The 20,853-nt window shown below is 35.9% G+C and overlaps 2 protein-coding genes across 2 annotated transcripts; both read left to right on the plus strand.

The window, feature by feature from the left end:
• The first annotated feature begins 6 nt into the window (after positions 1-6).
• LOC147539796 (uncharacterized) lies at positions 7-5,077 on the plus strand. Its single transcript, XM_086641675.1, has 3 exons — positions 7-1,702; positions 2,338-4,452; positions 4,584-5,077. The coding sequence occupies exons 1-2, from the start codon at positions 647-649 to the stop codon at positions 4,420-4,422; spliced, it is 3,141 nt and encodes a 1,046-aa protein (XP_086497801.1). The 5' UTR covers positions 7-646; the 3' UTR covers positions 4,423-4,452; positions 4,584-5,077.
• A 6,755-nt stretch (positions 5,078-11,832) lies between these two features.
• Positions 11,833-19,412, plus strand: OCP3 (overexpressor of cationic peroxidase 3). Its single transcript, XM_086643175.1, has 7 exons — positions 11,833-12,113; positions 12,471-12,581; positions 13,349-14,995; positions 16,024-16,341; positions 17,282-17,659; positions 17,931-18,269; positions 19,121-19,412. Exons 1-7 carry the CDS (start codon positions 12,036-12,038, stop codon positions 19,271-19,273), a joined length of 3,024 nt encoding a protein of 1,007 aa, XP_086499301.1. The 5' UTR covers positions 11,833-12,035; the 3' UTR covers positions 19,274-19,412.
• The last annotated feature ends 1,441 nt before the right edge of the window (positions 19,413-20,853 follow it).

The raw sequence follows: 20,853 nt of genomic DNA on the forward strand, positions 1-20,853 counted from the left end.
ACCAGTGGTTGTATTGACAAAGTTTCTGATAGATGTTTTATGGTGTATAAAACACTTCCAAACAAAAACTCTTTACAAACTCTTGGTCATAGTCACCATATGGATCATTTAATAATGGCTTTAGAGTAAATAATTATAATTTATGCAATTATGAGCAGGAAAAACTGATTCTTCAATTGTTGGTTCTTCTTTGACTTTTTTTGGTGGCTGCTTTATTTTCTTTCTTATCTGCTTTCCAGGAACCAAAGAATTCCCAAGACTGGAATTTGGAATTCAGAATTTAGGTTTCTTATAATGGATGAAGTAGGTAAGTATTAATGGGTTTTAGTTTTCATGGCTGTCTTATTAGAAATTGATATGATTTCATTGACATTGGTATTTCCTGATATTTAATGAATTTAACATGTTTGATTGAATTCCCAAGTTGTTGATAGATTAGTTATTGTACCAAGATTTGGGTTTTGCTTCTTGATTCTTTGGAGGAAATCAGTGAAACTTGACTGTTTCAGTATCTAAATGACCTAAGTGAGTTTATTGGATCAAGTAGTATACACCTGTAGGTATTGGAGTTTTAATTTCTTCATGTTGTTAGTTAAATAAGAAAATTTTGGGAAGAAATTTTTGCAGTTTCTCTATCTAGGTAAATATGGATGCTTTACAAGCTATTTCTTCTGCTACCGAAATCGTTTCGAGCATGATTGGAGTTGTGGGTGCACTAGAACAAGCTTCTAGGGACCTAAATGAAGCCCCAACAAGAATTAGAAGCCTAGAGGAATTTGTATCTGAGCTTGAGAATTTGACTCGTCGAGTTAAGCAAAAACATGCTTACAAACTTCATAACTCTCAATTATACCAACAAATGCAAAGCTTGAATGGATTAATCGAAAAGTTACATCCTAACATTCAAAAGGCGAGCAAAATTGTGTCAAGAAGTAAGGGTAAGAGCTTTGCTAAAGTTAAGAACCTTGTATGGAACTCTATGGTCGGAGATCCGCTCTCTAAGCTAGTAACTTCAATTAGGAACGACTTGAATTGGTGGCTTGAATTTCAACAGTTGGCCGAGAATGTTGAGAAAGTTTTAGACTTGACAGCCAAAAATGTGCCAGTTCAATTAAGAATCAGTAGTGAACAAGGATACCCAGTCTTGAATAAGTGCCACTTTGTTAGAAGTTTACTGGAGGGAGAAAGTTCTCACCGGGTTGTTCTCATTGTAGGCCTATCGGGTATTGGGAAATCGTGCTTGGCCCGTCAAGTAGCTTCCGAACCACCAGCGAAGTTCATTCATGGAGCAGTTGAACTTGGATTCGGGCAATGGTGTAGTAGAGCCGCTTGTAATGGTTGCAGGGATGAATATCAAAAGCGTCTAGCAAGAAAAATATGTAAATTTTTGGTTTTGATTGGATTTTGGAAGAAGATTAAGGATGAGAACAGTGAGGATCTTGAAATTGTTTGTTGCTTATTGCAAGAAGCTCTATTTTCGAAGAGCATGTTGATACTTCTAGAGGATGTGTGGGAACAGGATATAGTGGAACGGTTTGTAAAACTGTACGACAATGATTGTAGATTTTTGGTTACCACAAGAAATGAGGCTGTTTATGAGATAACAGAGGCAGAGAAGGTAGAAATATGCAAAGAAGATGTAAGAGAAACGAGCAAGACAATTCTTCTTTACCATAGCCAACTCGATGAACTTCAGCTACCGGTATGAAAATAGTTTTTATGTTGCTTCATAAATGCCTTTTTCAATTGAATTTGACTGATTGGTTTCAATTGTATATAAGAGTAATCTGTGTTCAATTCTGTAATAAATTGACATAGAGTGCGAGTTACACGTTTCTATATATATTAGTTCTTGGAGTTGGAATGTTTAGTACCCTGAGATGGACAAGTTTTTCTCTGTGTGAGGTAGGCCTGTGGTTGGCCGAAGTGGATAAACCCGAAAACATTTTCTGCAGATAAACAAAACACATACGAGAAGTATTGTGAAAACCGACAATCATACTGATGCAATGTAATCTTAGATATCGTAGAATCATAAAACTGTACACAGTAATTTCTTTGGTAAAGCACGGGACTAAGGTAGGATTTTAGCAAGTGAGCCCGGATTTGGTCAATCTGTCTAGATCCGTCAGTATGCTCAGCCCAATTTAACCCTACCATATCAGACATATACTTCTTAACCGGTCCGCCCCGCCCCGCCCCGAAGGCTTAACTTAACCACTGATGCCCGGCCTGATTCCGAAATCATACGTAGCCCCTCGTAACCATCAAATTCAGGCTTATGCTAACTTGGATGACTTTATGGTGTTTTTTCTTATCTTGCCGTTTGTTTTGTAGTCTATTGCTGATAGCTTGCTTGAAAGTTGTGGCCACCACCCACTCACGGTCGCTGTTATGGGCAAGACTTTAAGGAAAGAAACAAGAGTGGAGAAGTGGGAAAATGCCATTAGAGATCTCTCTACCTATGCAGAATCTGCAGCAGGACCTATCTCATATGTGAACGAGAAAGATGTTGAGAACACCCTGACCATTTTTGGTTCCTTTGAGTTCAGTTTGGAAGCTATGCCTCTGGATCCAAGACGACTTTTCTTAGCTCTAGCAGCACTATCATGGGTTGAATCCATGCCAGAAGCTTGTTTAGAAGCACTTTGGTCGATCCTTGGGAAAGAAAGCTTATTCCCTCTCATAGTTTGCAAGCTTGTTGAAGGTTCTCTTTTGATGAAAGCCGATTCTTATCCAATGTATCAAGTTCATGACATGGTATCTCTATACCTTGTTGGGAAGACTAGCGATGCCCTCAATATTTTACTAACAAGATCAGCCCCAGAAAGTGTTGCGTCAGTCGCCCCATGGCTTTTCGTCTTTGGTAAAGAAAACGTGAAAATGATCGCCGAACAAAATATTAAGTCTTTTCTTGATGTTTTAGAAGAGAATCTTATAGTCATCACATTAAATTCGACCATTCAAGCTCTAATGGCTAGCAAATCTATTTCGGAACTTGAGGCAAGTAGAGTGAGATTTAGTAAGTTATTGGGTCCTAGAATTGAAGACTTAATTTCTATCGGCTCGCCACATCTAGTTGCCGGGTGTGCAAATGTCGTTGCTAATATATTTAATAAGAATGATTACATTGAATACATGAAATCTCTTGAAACTGTTAGTGCAGTTAACAAGCTTGCGGGTGTATCTGAAAACTGTGACGATCTTGTGGTCCAAACCAACATTTGCGCCGTCCTGGCAAAACTTGCAGAATATGGAAGCCCGGAAACTATCGATAAGGTCCTTCAATGCATACCCATAAACCGGTTAGCTGGTTTGCTCGTTCCTAGTGCGGAAGAGTGGCATGAGAGTGTTTTTTCCACATTGATGTCATTGGTCAACTCTGGACGGTCACGGGCAATCGAGAAAATGTTTGCTTCAGGGGTGGACCAAAATCTGATTAGGCTTCTGGAGAATGGATCCGAAGTTGCTCAATATCATGCTATTGTCACATTGAAGACGTTTTATGAGTTAGGAGGTCCACTTGCTAAGAGGTCCATTCGGCCCGCTACCCTAAATCTCTTACCTTGGCAAGCTCGTCTTAGCTTGGAGAAATTTGTTTTGTCGGACAGAAATATTCCAATCTCACCAAAACCTCAGACGTTCGATGATCTCATTCAAAAAATCTTCGACAAAGATCAGAAGCATGTATTGGAAGCAATGCAGGATATCATTCTAATCATCGAAAAGGCAGGAGAGCCAAGAATTCTTGACATGATCATTCAAGCTCAATTGATAGGGAGACTTGCAGAGTTATTACAATATGGACAGTCAGAAAGAAACTCAATAAGATCGGTATCTGCTTTTCTGTTAATGAAGTTAGCTTGTTCAGGAGGAGAACCATGTGTAAGTAAGTTGCTTGAGTTCCAAATCGTTTCGGAACTCGTAAAAATGATGCAGAGTAACACCGAAGAATTACAAGATGCAGCATATACAACTCTCCATCAAATGCTATTTGGACAAGGTGGGCATCTTGTTACGAGTCATATCGTTCAGAACGGTTTTCTTGATAAATTAGTTCATTCAATAGAGAGTAAATCGATTAAAACACGAGAAGTTTGTATAAACTGTTTGCTAGATCTTGTTGAAGTGGGAAACAAAGTCTGTATCGAACGAATATTTTATCTGCAAGTAGTGGAAAAGCTAGCAAAGATTGAGAAGATCACTGGTGGGTCTGGTAAGTTGTTGGTAAGATTACTTGAGGGAATGAATAAGAGTAAGCATATAACGACGACAGAAAGGAAAGTTATGAAACAGCATTTACTTAGGAAGGTAAGAGCAATAATGAGAGGCCATAAACATGAAGTTCAGGTCGTTTCAGCAGTCGAAACATCCATTGCTGAAGGATCAAGAGGAGCTAGTAGTAGTCGTAAACAGAAGTAACAGGCTTGGATTCTGAGACTTTTTGTCACTGTAAGAACTGGCATGCCATGGTTCATATGTACTCACTTCATTATTGTTCTAGCTTCTTCTAAGAATCTGATACTCCGAGTTCTTTTTGTTTCTCATACATGATATTCAACCCACATCTGGAGAACTAAAAGCTGTGGCGGGCTGCGGGCAGAATGGTGGATTTGAGCTTATTTTTCCAATTGGTAGAGACGATGTTCACAGGCTTACATAGTAGAGTCGTGGATGAGATGCCACAAGTGGTACTTCTTGATACTGTACTTTGAAGCAGCTGTTAAACCCTTATTTATGCAACCGAAGCAAGTTTTTGCTCACGGCCGAGGTCTCTGGTTCAATTCTAGGATGGCCCATCTGCAACTGAGAAAATTACAGAAGAAGCATCTGACTCGTTCAAGAATCAAAAAAAGTTGAGGAGATTTCAGTTCCGAAGAAGACGAAGAAGACCCAGAACATAGAGAACAGAATACAGGTCATGAAGGAGAAGGTAGTACTAGTACTAGTTATTGGTCTAGTTAGCGATCGACAAGTGGTATCCGTATCAAGTGGTACTAGCATTCCATTTGATATGGATATCATATTGAACTTACAAAGTAAACATGGAGGAAAAATCAAAGCACTATGCATGTCATATTTATTGTGCGGGCATGCTAATCTTTTCTGAATCGTTCGAATATTACTGACATTTTGGATGCCCTAGTCCTACCTCATCTGCTACATGGATAATAGGATAAGAGGGGTGCAATGACGAGATGCGGTGTTTTTCCATTTGTTCTGTCCAACGAAAGTAAAGTAGGGAGTACCTGGATCAGCATTGTTAAATCTACTCTTTTGAGTGCACACCGTCTTTTGCAATATCATATGCAACCTGGATCAGTTATCCGCTGAAATTGTTGTTGACTTGGCTCATAACTGTCCTTATTGAACTAATTCGACTAAATAAACCAAAACCGGCTTCTGCACATCGGAGTGGTTGGCCTATGAAGTATTTGTGTCCGCGCATAGAGCTGCTTAGCAAGGCAGTTGAAGCTCTTAGAAAGGCAGTAAGAACAGCTCCAGTTGCAATCCTTCAAGGAATTTTTTTTTTCTACAAGCTCTGCTAAGATATTGAGCCTACACCTCTTGGTCCAGGCTGTTTTGCCAATCTGTTTTATAGACTACTTAGGGACATGGTTTCTCTATCAATATAACTCAAGCGGGTTATACCAAAATATCGTTCTGTCTCACTGAATTTATCGATTCTCTTTGGAGTGCTAAGTTTCTTACTTCCTGATTTACATTCTTGGGCCCTTTCTCGTAAGAATAAAGAGACACACATCTCTTCTTCCACACAATACATGATGTAATTGGGCCCTTTCTCGTCTGAAATATGAATCGAACTAAAGCATATATCTATATAATAAAACAGGTTGAATACTGCTGACTAGGACAAACCAAGAGATAAGTCTGGCCGTCCATGGCATGTCAGCAGTAATATCAATTGTTGGATTGTTTTCGTTAACGTAACACATGACACGTCGTGATTGTTTTAAACCGTTGGATTTTTCTGATTAACGTTATAATGACATGTCGTTATCTCTAAATGCCCAGTGCTTTAAATGCTTTTATGCTCTAAATGGTCATCCATCTCCAAAAACCAAAATCGGCCACGACCAAAATTAATCACTGCTCACTGCATAATATTCCATGTTTTAGGTTTTAGTTACCAACGCTCTTAAGTGCAAACCCGTTTCTCCTGTCGGTCAATGTTAGACGTTACTTTTGCTCATCTCTCTTCCTCCTTCATTGCTTCAGCAACCGTTACTATCTTTATCAGATCTCGCTTGTGAGTTCTATAGATCTACATACCTCTTAATCTCCTTCCAATTTATTTTCCTGTCATTTCTCTTATAGAAATGGGTTTTTACAGGTCTAGAGGCTTCAAAATGGTAGCAGTGAAGAAAACGGTAAACTCTTGTATATTTATATATATATATATATATATATATATATATATATATATATATTTGTTTTTCAAACACAATTCTCCCCTACCTTAGTTTTTTTTTTTGTTGAAATACTCCCCTACCTTAGTTGGTGAAGTGATTATGTTTCAATATTGAGGTCAAGGGATTGAGTCCCACACACAACATTTTTTTTTTCTAAAAAATTTCAACCACTTAAACTTTTTTTCTAAAATATCTACTACTTAAGTTAGTTCAAATTATTGTTTGGTTTAAGATGACTACTTATTAAAAATACATTATAAAGGTCATGTTTGGCTTAAAATTAGTTCTTATTAATTGAGATAACTCAATTTTGACCTCCTCAAAGTGACCAACTAAATAAAATGGCCTCTTAGAGATGATGAGTTTTCTAAACGTCCCCCTTAATTTTGATTTTGTCTGATTTTTCGTTGACTTGTATTTTGAATTTCAAAATTGTCTTTTTTAGACTTTTGTTCTGGTAAACATGTTATTTGAAAGAAAACATAATCTTCATCTTTTCTTCCATTGCGATCAATTCCTCTTCATCATCTAGCACCGTTCTTCTTAATTCTCACCATTATCTCTTCATCCCCTCCGTTGTTTTTTATTTCAGTATATTTTGGGAATCCAGTTGGAGGATTAGATCCTTAATCCATATTGAGAAAATTAGAAATTGACTGTTGTACATCAAAATGAAGTTTAGACTTTCACCAAAAATTATCTAAGTCATACCTTCTTGTCATATTTCTTTCGTTTTATCTTTTTGAGAAAAATACTAGTATACAAACAAAAAGCAAATATTAGCTAGAGGTCTAAAAATTCGGCCCCTAATAAGGCCCGCCTCCAGCAGACTCAAAATATTAGTCGCAAGTCTATTTTGTCAGAAAATGTACTTTTCACATCTGACATCTTTTTTTTTCTATATTACTCTTGTACCTTACCTTAATCAGCAAACCCTTAATTTTCTGACTGTTTCTAAAACTTTATGAACTTCTAATCTCTCTTTCTGTAAATTTTTCTAAACTTCATCTGCTATTTTTTCTCTAAAAACTTCAGATTGATTTAAAGAAACAAAGATTCACGGAGAAATCTTGTTTGCGAAGACGTACGTTGCAGTAGCAGTTAGACGAAATACCAAAAAAAGAAAGTGACGCAGCGGAAAACTAATAAAAGATACCAACTGACGCAGCGGAAAACTAATAAAAGAGTCTTAGATCTTCGTCTAAAGACTATAGAACCGAAATTGATAACAAGAATACTAAAATACTGAATTTTATTGATTGAATGAATGACTGAAACAACTTCTAAGCCCTCTTTATATAGACCTAGGGTTTCCTAATCTTGGTCAAACTCCAATAGCAACTCCTAATAAAATAAAATACTAGAATAGTAGTAATCCTAAACTGATAACAATTCCAAAAATAGAAAAAAACTAGTAAAAGTTCGTTTTGAGGCCCTAAACGATGGAATTTGCCCCTCAAAGTGGGTCCGTTGTTGCGAAGCTACAATGAATGACCGGAACGCTATTTCGCACCATCCCTCAAAATTTCGTCCAATTCCGACACCCGTAGCTTCGGATTTGGCCGTTTTAGTCTGTCACCTTTGAATTTAGCCGCTTCTATTTCATCCATGTATTTCTCGGCCAGTTCCTCTACATCAGAAAGCATGATTACTGGTATGGTTGTACAAATGCAGCGTGTAGAGAAGATTAATGAGGTTTAGAACATATGTGAGAGCTTCAACATCAAAACTACATGAAGTACTTTTTTAATAGATCTTGATTTTTTTTCTTTAACAGGCCCGAATATTTTTCTTGCACAGAGTTGGAATATTTTTTTCTTATTTTTCTATCAACTATTCCTCCCTTCTCAATCAAATAAATCTCTTCACCTCCTTTTTCTATCAATCATCTCTTAAGAGCATCTCCAATGGGAGCTCTATCCCTCAAAAAAGTACAACTTTTGGAGGGATGGAGCTCCAAACCTTCTCCAATGGTTCTCCAAATCTCTAAAGATTTGAAGAACCATGAATAGTACTTCTTCATACATGAAGAGGCACTATTCAACTTCTCCATATGAGATGGGACTTTTTATTTGCTCCTTTTGTTTTTATGTGTTTAGTTTAAGTCCTTTAAATTATTTTTTTAGTCCTAATTTATCGTATAAGTTCTTACTTATTCATTTTAAGTCCCTACTTTAATTTTTTTTTGTATTAATTAAGTTTCATTTCAACATATATTTTGATTAATAAAAATAAAATATATTGTAATTTTGTTTTATAAAGATTAACATAACTAAATTTTCATTAATAGAAATAGATAGTACAACTCGAAACTAAGACAAATTAAACTGAAAACTACGATAATTCTTTCAAACATTTTTAACAATTTAAATATTAATCAGTTATGTGAAGTCTTACCTTTTCTTGCCCACAAATGGTCAATCAAAGCATCTCGTAACGCATAATGAGCCTGATTATCTCTAATCTTCCTGTGTCGAGATAAAAATTATTGAAAACATTGAGTCTCATTCTCAAGGTTATTCACATTGTGAGGAGATGTTCCATATAAATTCTTACCTCCATATCAATGAAGAAGTTTAAGTTTAAGTAGTGCAATGTATATTTTTGTTTTTTTTTAATCTATTTTTAGTTTAATTTTCTTTTCATGCAATTTTTTTTTATTTGTTTTTTCTAATATATTAGTGATTTTCAATATAATTATTATGTCTTTTTTTAATTTACTATATATGTAGTAAATGAGTTTTTGTTTAAATGTTAGATTAAAATAATGTAGTAAATGTTTTGGAGGAGTGGATAGAGATGGAATCATTGGAGAGCCCCTCCAAAAGTGGGCCCCAAATTTGGAGAAGATGCTCATTTGGAGGGGCATTTGGAGAACAACCATTGGAGATGCTCTAAGCAAAGACAACATACAAAGATTTATCTTCTATCATAGTTTTCGCATCCTATGAGTAGTTTTTTTTCCTGTTGAACTCATTCTATGAGTAGTTGAAACATCAACTTTTTACAATTAAAAAAGACATAAATCGAGACTCAGACAACATTTACGATGTAATTTACAATATGTTGACATGGGAGCATGAATTTTTTTTTTTTACCATTGTTCAAAGTCGAACAAATTTTCAACAAAAAGAAAAACTCAAGCTGCAAATTGTTCTCCCCGTTAATTTTATGTTGTTGTTTAGGAGGCACATGAAAATCATGGCAGAAACAAAAGATTTTTGCAAAATGGAAGTCACCCATCTGATAAACAAAAGATTTCCACTGCCACCATCACCATACAAACCACCACTCCAACAAAAGTTTTTTCATCTAATTCTAATATGGTTGTTCTGCCCTTGGTCAACTTAGTTATATATTGCATATGTAATATGTTCAACAAAAAAAAAGAAATGATAAAGTGGCTTAGAATTTTTATTTTTTATTTTTTTTGTTAGAAAAGTGACTTAGAATTTGTTACTTAGAGGATGACATATTTTCTCATCTAGAAATAAAAGCGGTCCCCACTGTAGTCAAACTTTGAAAAAACTTTGTCTTTTAGCATCCTCTAAGTAACTCTAGCATCTTCTAAGTCATTATGTCATCTTCTAAGTCATCCTCTAAGTAACTCTAGCATTTCCCAAAAAAAAATATATTGCCTAAGTTACATAAGATAAATCTTGATGACAAACCGTTTTCTCCGATACTCAATTTCACGACCTCATGGACTTAAGAGAGATGTCCAACCGCTGCACCAAAAGATGGTGGACTATTCAACCACTATAATTAAATTACGAATATTGGTCGAAATTTAGGAATATTTCAACTACTATGGTTCAAATATGGTCAATATTTCGACCACAATAGCCGAAATTTTGGCGACAAAAAAATAAAATAACTATAGTAGTCGAAATATTTACTTTTTGAGATAAATCTTCGATACTTGTGCTAAGATCCGTGGATCTAAGGAAGGTCATGAAAATAAAATAAAACTTCGATACTTGTATTATTTTAATCTTAATTTTTATTCAAATAAAAATTAATTTCTTGGATTTAAAACTCTAAAAACAATATCTATTTTCTAATTGGTAAAGAGACTTCAAATCTGAATATATGATATTTTGACCATGTCCTTATACCATTTATCAGGGTCCCTATACTAAACATCATTATAAATCGTTATTTTACAACCATTTTATTTTACTTAACTCATTTATTGTTCTAGTCATTTACTACAGTATTACGTTTTTATGCTTATTAATGCTCTCCAAAGAAAAATAAAAAGACTCCACAGAAATGGTAAAATTGTTGAATCTCAATAAATTTCTTATGATACAAGAAAGTTCAGATTAAGAGTAAAAAGGCAATAGTGGTTAATCCTTTTCTTTTCTTTTTTATAGCGGTCACAACATTGCACCGTGACCACCGTCTCTATGCCTCTAAAAGTTATCAATTCGTGTTCTAAATCACTTGGGTTTTTCTTTAGTCCTCTTCCAAATTATCTCAAAAAATAACAGTAAAATGGAAAAAAAAAATGAACAATTTGGAGAAACAACGATAAAAAATGTCAAAAAAGAAAATCAATCTACCATCACTTTTTTCTTTTTATCTCATATCATAGACAATTTCTACCTAAATTTCTGTTATCGCATTTGGCTATAACTAGTTGGATATGACAATTATAAAAGAAGCCTAACGTTTCCGAAAAACATAAATTTTGGGATACGTTATTTTAGGTGGAAAATTTTAGACAAAACGTTTTGTTTACCTTTTGTTTACCTCAAAATCCCCACCATTATTTTCTTGATGCCTGCCGGAGTTGTTGGCAAACTTCCATGCAATGAATTTTAATTTTTTTTTTCCAAGTCACTCTCTCTTTCTTCTACCGCCTCCCGCTACTCCTCTTACCACCTCTCTCTTGCATCTGTATATATCTTTCTCTTAGATCTCTCTCCTTCTCTCTCTCTCGAACTGAGACCTAGGTTTCAGTGATCTAAAACCTAGTGTTTCAGCCCAAGAGAGAAGAAGAGAGACCCAAGCGAGCGAGAGAGAGAGAGCAGAGAGATATAGATGAAACGAGAGATCTTAGAGAAAGGAAACAAATAATAGAGGTAGTAGGCGGGAAAAAGGAGGACTCAATGATTATTCGTTCGCCGAAACCAGAAGTGAATATTTTGGTGTACAGAGATCCCATAAAAACTTCTTTCGGTCGTAGATGAAGAATAAGAGTAAGTTTTGTTTCCTTAACAAAACTCACAACTTTCCTTTAAAATTTAGTCTCACAATTTTTTTTTTGTTTCTTCAAAACGATACCGTAAACCTAATGTGTTTTCGATAAAAATGAAAATAAATAACTAGAAGTAAAAAAAAAAAACGCACATTAGGAGAAGTAGGGAACAAGAGGGCCAAGTTCTTATCTGTTGCGGGCTTTCATTTCATAATACACGAAAAGGAAAACCAACCTAAAACCCCCAACCCACGATGACGACGAGTCTCACTTTCTCTCTCTAAAATGTGAATCTTCTTCTTCTCTCTTCCTTCTCCATCTAAAACTCTATTTCTCCCCTCCCTCCCCCTCTGATAAACTCCATTTCTCTCTCTTTCTCTATCTAAACCTCCAAAATGGTAGATGATGACATAATACACAAGCAAAATACTGACTGTGTTTATTTTCTCGCTTCTCCTCTAACCTGCAAAAAGGTTTGTTTCTTAATGCCGCTGATTTTGTAACCTAAATGTACAAGAAACTGCACTTCTAGGGTTTCGAAATATAGTATAGATGTGTCTATATTTTCTTATAATCGTTTAGTATTTCTTCAACGATTAGTAATGATTTAGGTACTAGTATTTGTTTATAATCTGTTGCATCGATTTTTATGTTCTTGGTTTGGTATGAAAACCAAAACCCTAGTCTAGAATTGAATCTCTCGTGAAACTACCATTTTTGAGAATTTCTTCTGTTCTTTTTTTGCAAGATTCTTCTATTTTATTTTACTTTACTTTCCATATCTTGAAAATTTTTTGTTGCTGATTTTTTGTTTTGTTTTTGTTAAATAGGGGAGTGAATGTGAGTATCGTCATAGTGAGCCTGCAAGGCTCAATCCAAGGGATTGCTACTACTGGTTGGCAGGGAATTGCATAAACCCTAGCTGCAGTTTTCGACATCCAGTAAGCTGTTAACTTCATTTATATTGTTGAATTATATTCTATGATGATCATTATTGTATATGTTGTACGAGAGATGTTCCGTGTAATTTACGATTTTCGTGGTCCATCTCCACTGTACTAAATGTCCAGCCTCGTAGATGGTAATCTAAAGAAGATGATCATAGGTAGTATTCAATGATGCTATTGTTTTATTTTTATCATAAACATGGAAACTAGAAACTCATTTGGATTACTCGAATCTCGAAATGCTTGGGTCTTGGGCTAAAGGTTCATTTCAGTACTTTATGAAGGTTTGTTTCTTTGGAACTTTGACATAATTTGCCGCTGAGATGTTGTATACATATTGAACTAGGTCGGTCGTTTTCTGTTGACTCTTATATCCATGTAATGTACTCTGATAAATGCTTCAAGAAAACTACTCCTGAACATTTGCAAACTTATAGATTAAGACTGTTTACGGTCCCGATTTTCTTATACTTTTTATTTTAATCTCAATGTGACATGTTAAGATTTCTTAGCACACAGTTCCATATCTAGTATTATTGTCGTTTTGTTGATCTGTGCTTCCATTTGTTTTCTTTAATTGTACAATGTGCTATCACTGTACTGAATGGCAAAGAAAATTTGAAGTTGTTCTTTTGTTGTTCATTAGTTATTAAAATCCGATTCAATTGTTTTTTGTGACATCTTGAACATCCTATTCAGTTCCCAGTTAATATCTACTACTATCTGATCTTATTATTGTTTTTTTCCTTTTCTTTTTGTAGCCATTAGAAGGACGATCTGAAACACAATCAGAGCCTGTTGCTTTGGCTCACCCGTCTTCGTTGCCAGTGAACAAAATTAATGCCCCTTGTTATTTCTACTTCAGCGGATTCTGCAACAAAGGTGATAAATGCTCTTTTATGCACAGTACAAATGATGTTTTACCTACTCCTAAAGTCCCTAAAGCAACTCCAACCGCCAATGATCCCCCTTCTGAAAAAAAGACCTCTCCCGGAAACAATTCTCTACCAAAAGTGGCTGAATCACTTTCTGAATATTCGAAAAAAGGAGAAGCTCCTTCCGACCCATCTAGGCCCAAGACATTAAAACAAGTTATAAATGAGCATGTTCAGTCTAAAGAAGATACGAAACAATTAGTTCATCATGATGTTGTAGAGCGAATCCCAGCTGCTCAGGCATATGTGTCAGATCGTGAAGAGGAAGCTCCAAAGTCAGATAGCTTGCTTTCAGCTGAAGTTTTTGTTGGTACCACTTCAAGTTCAGAACAACAAAGCCCAAAGGTTCATGTGGAAGAAGAACAAGTGGAACGAGAGGAGTGGTGGGAATCATCACCAGGCTTGGATGTACTTGTGAATAATGGGTCAGAAAGTTACGAGGATGACGAAGAGTACTTACCTGTGCATGAAGGGGAAGTCGGTAGACTTCATGACCATTTGCTCCCATATGATTATGAAGATCATGTTGGATTTGAACCTATGGAGTACCCAGGAGTAGGAGTTTCGTATAAAGACAGGTTATTTGACCTATATAATGGTTTGGAGGACGACCATATGTTTGATTATGTTCGCAGAGAACCTCAGCCTCCTGTGATAGAGAAGAATTTTGATCCTAGAATATTCTCAAACAGAAAATCATTACCGCGAGAGAGGGAAGTAAATGGAAGAAGTGGGTTGGATCTTCGAGACCACTTAAGGAAGCGTACCAGGATCGATCAGCATCAACCTTCCCACAAGCGTAGAACTCGAGCTCCATCTTTTGTGAAAGGAGAAAGACAAGAACAAGAAAGTCCTACACATCTTATGGGTCAACATAATCGCCCAAGGCTGCCATCAAAAGTGTATCATACTTTCGCTGGAAGTGAGGACAGAGAGTTGAATGGTAGACGCAATAAGAATCCGATGAGGCAAACTCAGGCCCACCATAACAGGTCAAGGCCAAGCGAGAAAGAAAAAAGACGGCAGTTTAGACCACAATTTGTTCGGTCAGAGGTTGTTTCAAGAGATCGAGTTCCAAATGGGAGGACCCAGAATTCCACTACTACTACCACCACCATATTTTCAGGCCCCAAGACCCTTGCACAGATCAAGGAAGAGAAGAGAAAAGCAAGGGGTGGTGGAGGAGAGAGTTTTGGAAACACAAGGAGTCAGAGCAGAAAAATAACAACATCAAGAGACTTTGAAGGTCCGAAACCCTTGAACGAGATCCTCAAGGACAAAAGGAAGCTGGGTTCAGTAAGCAATGATGATAGTCGCTCAAGATCAAAGGAGTATAACCATTTTCTTGTTGAAGGTAGTGAGAGAAAGAAGCATGATTCTTTTGGCAGAGATAGGACCGAGTCGATTTTTGATCAGGAAGGAGAAGACTTTGATGATGACGATGATCTTGAGAGGAAGCTAGCAAGCATCTATTCTTGAGATGGATTTCGAAGATTTTGAGTTGAGGGGTTGGATTTGGAAAAGCTATGAACGTGTGAATTGAGCATGACTTCATTTCCCTTGTCCTGATTGATGTATAGAGAGGGGGGGTTATGAAATGATTTTGATTTTTTTGTTATTGGTCATGCTCTGGTTTGAGTTTTCGTTAGAAATATTGGTGTTATTAGTATATACTTAGCCAAACTGAATTGATAACCCATTTTGGAGGCGTATCATTTGGTGTTCATTAAGAAAATATTAGATCCATCTTATTGTCTCACTTTCTTATTTCAGTTTTTCTTTGTTTTATTTCTGAAATGAAGTGGGTGTCAACACTTCAAAGTAAGAAGTAACCATACCAATATCGAGGTTGATAAAATAGACGACGATGCTAGACAAACACTAAGAAAATTGAAAAAAGATCATTTGATTCATTTAAGTCGCTCCAAGATGAGCCGTTCTTTGGAGGTCTATTTGGAGTTAGTGTAATAGTTTCTATATAACATTGTTCTTTCAACCAAAGTTGAAACTTGATCTACCACTAAACTAAAACAAGACGGAAGGTTCATGACACTAGCAAAGCAAAATTATGTACTGTGGCACTTCCTGCTCAACAAAAAGTACGTAGATCACTAAGCTTAGAACGCATCTACCAAAATCCTTTATCTAAACACGACTAGATTAGCTTGATTCAAGCCATTACTGAGCAACACTCAATTTTCAACTACGAGCGAAAGTTGTCAATTTTAGCACCTGGTTGTTTCGCAGTTTTTGGAAATAAAAATTTCGACCCCTTAAAATGAGATACTGCATTCGAACATAGATTAAAGTTTTGGTCAACAACCTCTGCTTATAGTAGTTACCGAGTTGGTTTCTACCCGTCTCGCATTTTCCTGTTTCAGGTTCGAGGCGCGAATACTATACTACCATTCTTGGTAAAAATAAAGTTTTGGTTGTCATAATAGACACATCCTCTATCTGTCGGTTTTGTACATCCGACAGGTCAAAGCTGACTTTTTTTATTTGCAAGATATGGAATCGTCATCCTAAAACCCTTTTCTCCTTCATTTTCCTTTCCGAAACTAGGTCCAGAGACTCATCCATCCATGGCTGTTGCATCATCATCATCAACTTCTGTGATTTTTGGTGGGTTTTCATCTTCTTCTTCATCTCCTCATAACCATAAAATTCATCACCAATTTTTAGGCAAGTCCAGACCTATTCTCTCTTTTCCTCGTCTTTCATTCACTCCTCTCACTAAAACACTCACTTTCTCTCTCCGAAAAAACAACAAATCTGCAGTACCTACATCAAACAAGAACAAGAAAAAGAAGAAAAAGGTATCAAAATCAAATTTTTATCTCAACCCAGATTCAGTTCTCTCCCAATTAGTTCAATTTTGTATATAATTTTTGTTGATTTTTATGATACTATCAGTAATTTGAAATTTATATAGTGGGTTTTGTTCTGAATTTCTTGCAGTTTATTGAACTTCTAATTACTTGAACTAATTGGTTTTTGTAGTGTTTGTTTAAGCTTCTTATTTGAGTGTTAGATTTTGCTTTTATTCATGTGAAATTTATAGGGTTGTTTCAATTTCATATAATCCTGTCTCACTTTTGCAGCTTAGGTTATGAATCACCCTATATCATTTTTTCAAATACCGAATTTCTCATATCTAAAGAATATGAAATCTCAAAACAGATAATGAAAATTTGAAAATGAGAATCAATTGATAGTGATAGGAAAGGACTCCATGCTTAACCCACATTCATTTGCTTCTCAGAAGCACCCGCCTTTAATCCGTTCTTAATCGATTTTCTCCGCCACGGCTACTCTAGCTCGAATTTCGTTAGAAGAACTTGTATGTAGTATCCAATTCTAAGTTTCATTTTATTTTTTCATTTACGTAGACCATAAAAGAAATGTGGGGTCTGGGCAATGCAGATTCTTTTACATAAGGTTGTTGGGTTCTAACCGTCTTCTTCTTCTAGTGAATAGTTTTTGTACCTCCCTAAGGTCACAACCGCCAATTACAATGATGATTGCTTAGGTCTATGTTCTATTTCTTTAGCTTTTGAATCATAAAGAACCTTTAGAAATTTAATTTGCGACTAAATGATGTCCATTGATAAATGATTGATTTTTTAACCTTTGGGGTTTTGGTAAGTTTTAACAATCTTAATAATTATGACCAATCTTGGATATGATTATTTGGGATATTTGACTTTTCTTGAATCTCAGTTTAATCAGAACTTGATTTAACTCGTCTTCTTTCAGCAGAGCTTACCTAAAAATGATAGTATTGGGGAAGGTGATATAGATGAAGATGCCATTGAGGCTCTCTTTAATCAACTGGAAGAAGATCTTAGAAACGACCCATCTATTGGTGATGGTGATGATGAGTTAAGTGAGGAAGAACTTGCTAGGCTTGAAAAAGAGTTAGAGGAGGCGCTAGGAGATGATGATGAGTTATTAGCAATGTTAGAATCAAGTGCAGACAGCTTGGAAGATGGCGATGAAGGAGATGATGAAGAAGAAGAAGATGACGATGGCGACGATAGTGAAGACGACGAAGAAGAAAAACCGCTAGATCTTAAGAATTGGCAGATACGTCGATTGGCTTCTGCTTTAAAGGTTGGCCGCCGTAAAACCAGTGTAAGCCTCTTCTAATATATTTGGGTATAATGTATATTTGCAGTGATTTCTATATGTTGTCTAAGTCCACCTGAATCTCTATAATATCAATCGCTTCTCGCAATTAGATATCCCTGGTATCATTCTATTCACTCGAATACATTTTAAAGATTAGATAAAAGTTACTTTTCAATTGGTACTCCAAAACCCTTGTGGGGAAATGATATTTTGCTGAAATGCATGTAGGGAAGTTTGTGATATATTTCGGAACCCGATTTTTTTGGCCTTGCAGATTAAAAGTCTTGCTGCTGAGCTCGGTCTTGATAGGGCTTTGGTACTTGAATTGCTTCGTGACCCTCCACCAAAACTTCTAATGATATCTGCTGCTCTGCCTGACATGGTTGTACCAACAACTTCACAGTCCGAACGTGAATCTGCTGAACCTTCTACCGAAACGACTGTAGATGTTATGGAACCTTCTACAGAACTAACAGAGGATGTCACGGAACCCGAGTCTACTGTGAAAGGTCCAATCCATGAAATGCAAAGTAGATGGTCTGCTCAGAAGCGACTGAAGAAAGTGCAAATTGAAACCCTGGAAAGAGTTTATAGTCGTTCAAAACGGCCAACTGTAAGTACATTTTTTTTTATAAATTCCTATCCTTTTTACATCTTCGTAAAATATCGCTATTAACATGTTTTACATTTCCCTATGCCACGCGGGTCATCAAAGTCGCCCACTCTTTCGTCCAAGATCAGAATATGTTGTGTTGTATATTCTAATCCTTGGGAATTAGGATTTAACTTATTGACTTTGTGGTTTTCTTGGGTTCACCTTATGCTATCCCTACTTGCTTTTTCTTATACGTTTTCTTGCGAACTCGTTTCATGCTCGTCTGGCCACCACCTGGATGCCTACCCATGTAAAAGTAACATAATCTTTTAGTATATGGTATGTAATTTTGGTTTGTGAATGGTCGTGGAGATATATAATGTGATGGCGTTCATGATATTGTGCTTTGTTTAGGTCAGACTAACTTTGACAATTAAGTGTTCGTTAAGTTTGGAATTTACTAGCTACAATTATGATTAGTGACTCGAACCTTAAAATCTTAGAATTACAGTTTACTAGTGTTACAAACATCTATAACTCCGAATTTTTAAAGTTTACGTCACTAACGGTAATTGACAACAGTTAGATCATTTCAAACTCAACAGTCACTTAATGGTTAGAGTTAGACCCAAACATAAAAATGAAATTATGTAACCCATCACCTAGTCTGTTTTTATGTCCCATTCGAAGGATAATCATATAATTTTCATGATATGTATATAGATAGCGATGAAATGATGTTCAACTTCTTGTGAGAGTTACCATTTCGTAGATTTTTGCGATAGCTTCAATCTTTCGTTCTCTTCCTCTTGCTCTTTTATGCGTATTAGTTCACGATTGTTAATTTTCTCTACAAATTCGTAATGCAGAATGCGATGGTAAGCAGCATTGTGCACGTAACGAACCTACCAAGAAAAAGAGTCGTTAAATGGTTTGAAGACAAACGTGAAGAAGACGGGGTGGTTTCTCAACAACGTCTTCCCTACCAACGATCAGCTCCGGACACTGTCTTTACCAGCTAATTGATCAGTCCCATTTATATTGAAGATTCAGAGAAACAAGCAGCATGAATGTATTTTTTGACTTTCATAAAACAGATACAGCCTTTTCAGCTCAGTTTTTTGAATCTTAATACAGAATTTTGTTCTTGAGGATTCTGAAGATTTTGTTTTGAAACTTGGTAGCCTTTTGCAAGTTGGGGGCCAACTAGGTAGGTTAGACTTTAGAGTTTTTTTTTCTTTTGATGAGATGGTTAGACTTTAGAGTTTAGAGAGAGAGATTGCTAATTAAGTCCCTAATGGTGTTCTAATGACTTTTTGTTTGATTCGTGATCCTTGACCGTTGACCTTTTTCTTAATTCGGTTACCTACTTGTTAAAAAAAAGCTCATATTATCTGGGATGCGTTTTCTTTTCTCACCTTGAAGTCTAAAACTTTTAGTAATTAAAATTTTAATTTCCTTGACCAGGGGAAAGCTAAATCACTAATTATGGGATAATCTACGTTTGACTTTGTCTATGAGACCCAATTAATTTGACTCGTTGATTTCACTCAAACATACCAGATTTGATTAAGCATAGGTATAACTATAACAAGATATTGGATTGAAGGGACAATTTTTTTTAAAAAAAATTAAGTTAAACAGACAAGTTATATTTTTGTTAGTTAAAATTCTAAAAATGTGTGTTGTTCGTTTGTTAAAAACTCAAATTTTGTATTTTGTTTGGTTAAAAACTCAATATATTTTGGAAAGCTATTGCAAGGTGTTGCAAAGCTGTCGCAAAATTATCGCAAGGTGTTGCAAATCAAAAAAGTACGTAAAGAGTTGAAGACTAAAAAAATTGACTGATCCTTTTTCAGCAAAACAAAAAATTTATAGGAGTTTTGACTAAATTTCACAAATTTATAGGAAATTTTGACCAAACTTATAGCGGATATTGACTAAACTATAATCACCTTGGAAATATAGGAACGACCGAAGGGAACAATCTAATTTGAGACCGTTTTAGTCTGACATTGAAGCCACCACATTAGACGTTGGGATAGCAGTCGGTTTAACTTTCAGGCAGAAACCAACATTGTACTGGCGTATGTCATTAAATTTTATCAGTATCAAAAGACTTGACTATAATTATAAAAACCTCGCTAATAACGGTTTTTAAATGAAGTAATTTAAAGATAACTACGTTTTCCCTTTATCACTTTTCTGTAACCTTTATACTCAATTCTAAAATTCTAAAATCTTCGGAATGTTGTAAAGCAGTCTTACATTGGTAGTGAGACGGAGGGTGGTGCTCCTCTTAAAAGGCGAAGCACCCTTTTCTAGTGAGGCCTTTTAAATAGTAAGGTCCATGTGTGTCAAAGCAAACAGTATCACTAGCAGTCCAGGAGGCTGGTCCGCACCATCCTATAACACGTAAGAAGAAAACATAAATTGTTAAAGTTGACGGACGACCTTACAAAAAGGGGTGAAAAGAAAACCGGTACCAAATTAGGGGGCCAAAAAGAAAACAACCCTCTTGTGTTTTTGTAAGCCACATCCTTATCCTTTTATTATATTAGAAAGTAAATAACCGAAAAAGCAAGGCGGCGTAGGTACCCAT

Source organism: Eschscholzia californica, unplaced genomic scaffold (assembly GCF_041429995.1).
Source record: "Eschscholzia californica isolate CP2 unplaced genomic scaffold, dmEscCali1.0.p SCAF_5, whole genome shotgun sequence".
NCBI lineage: Eukaryota > Viridiplantae > Streptophyta > Magnoliopsida > Ranunculales > Papaveraceae > Eschscholzia > Eschscholzia californica.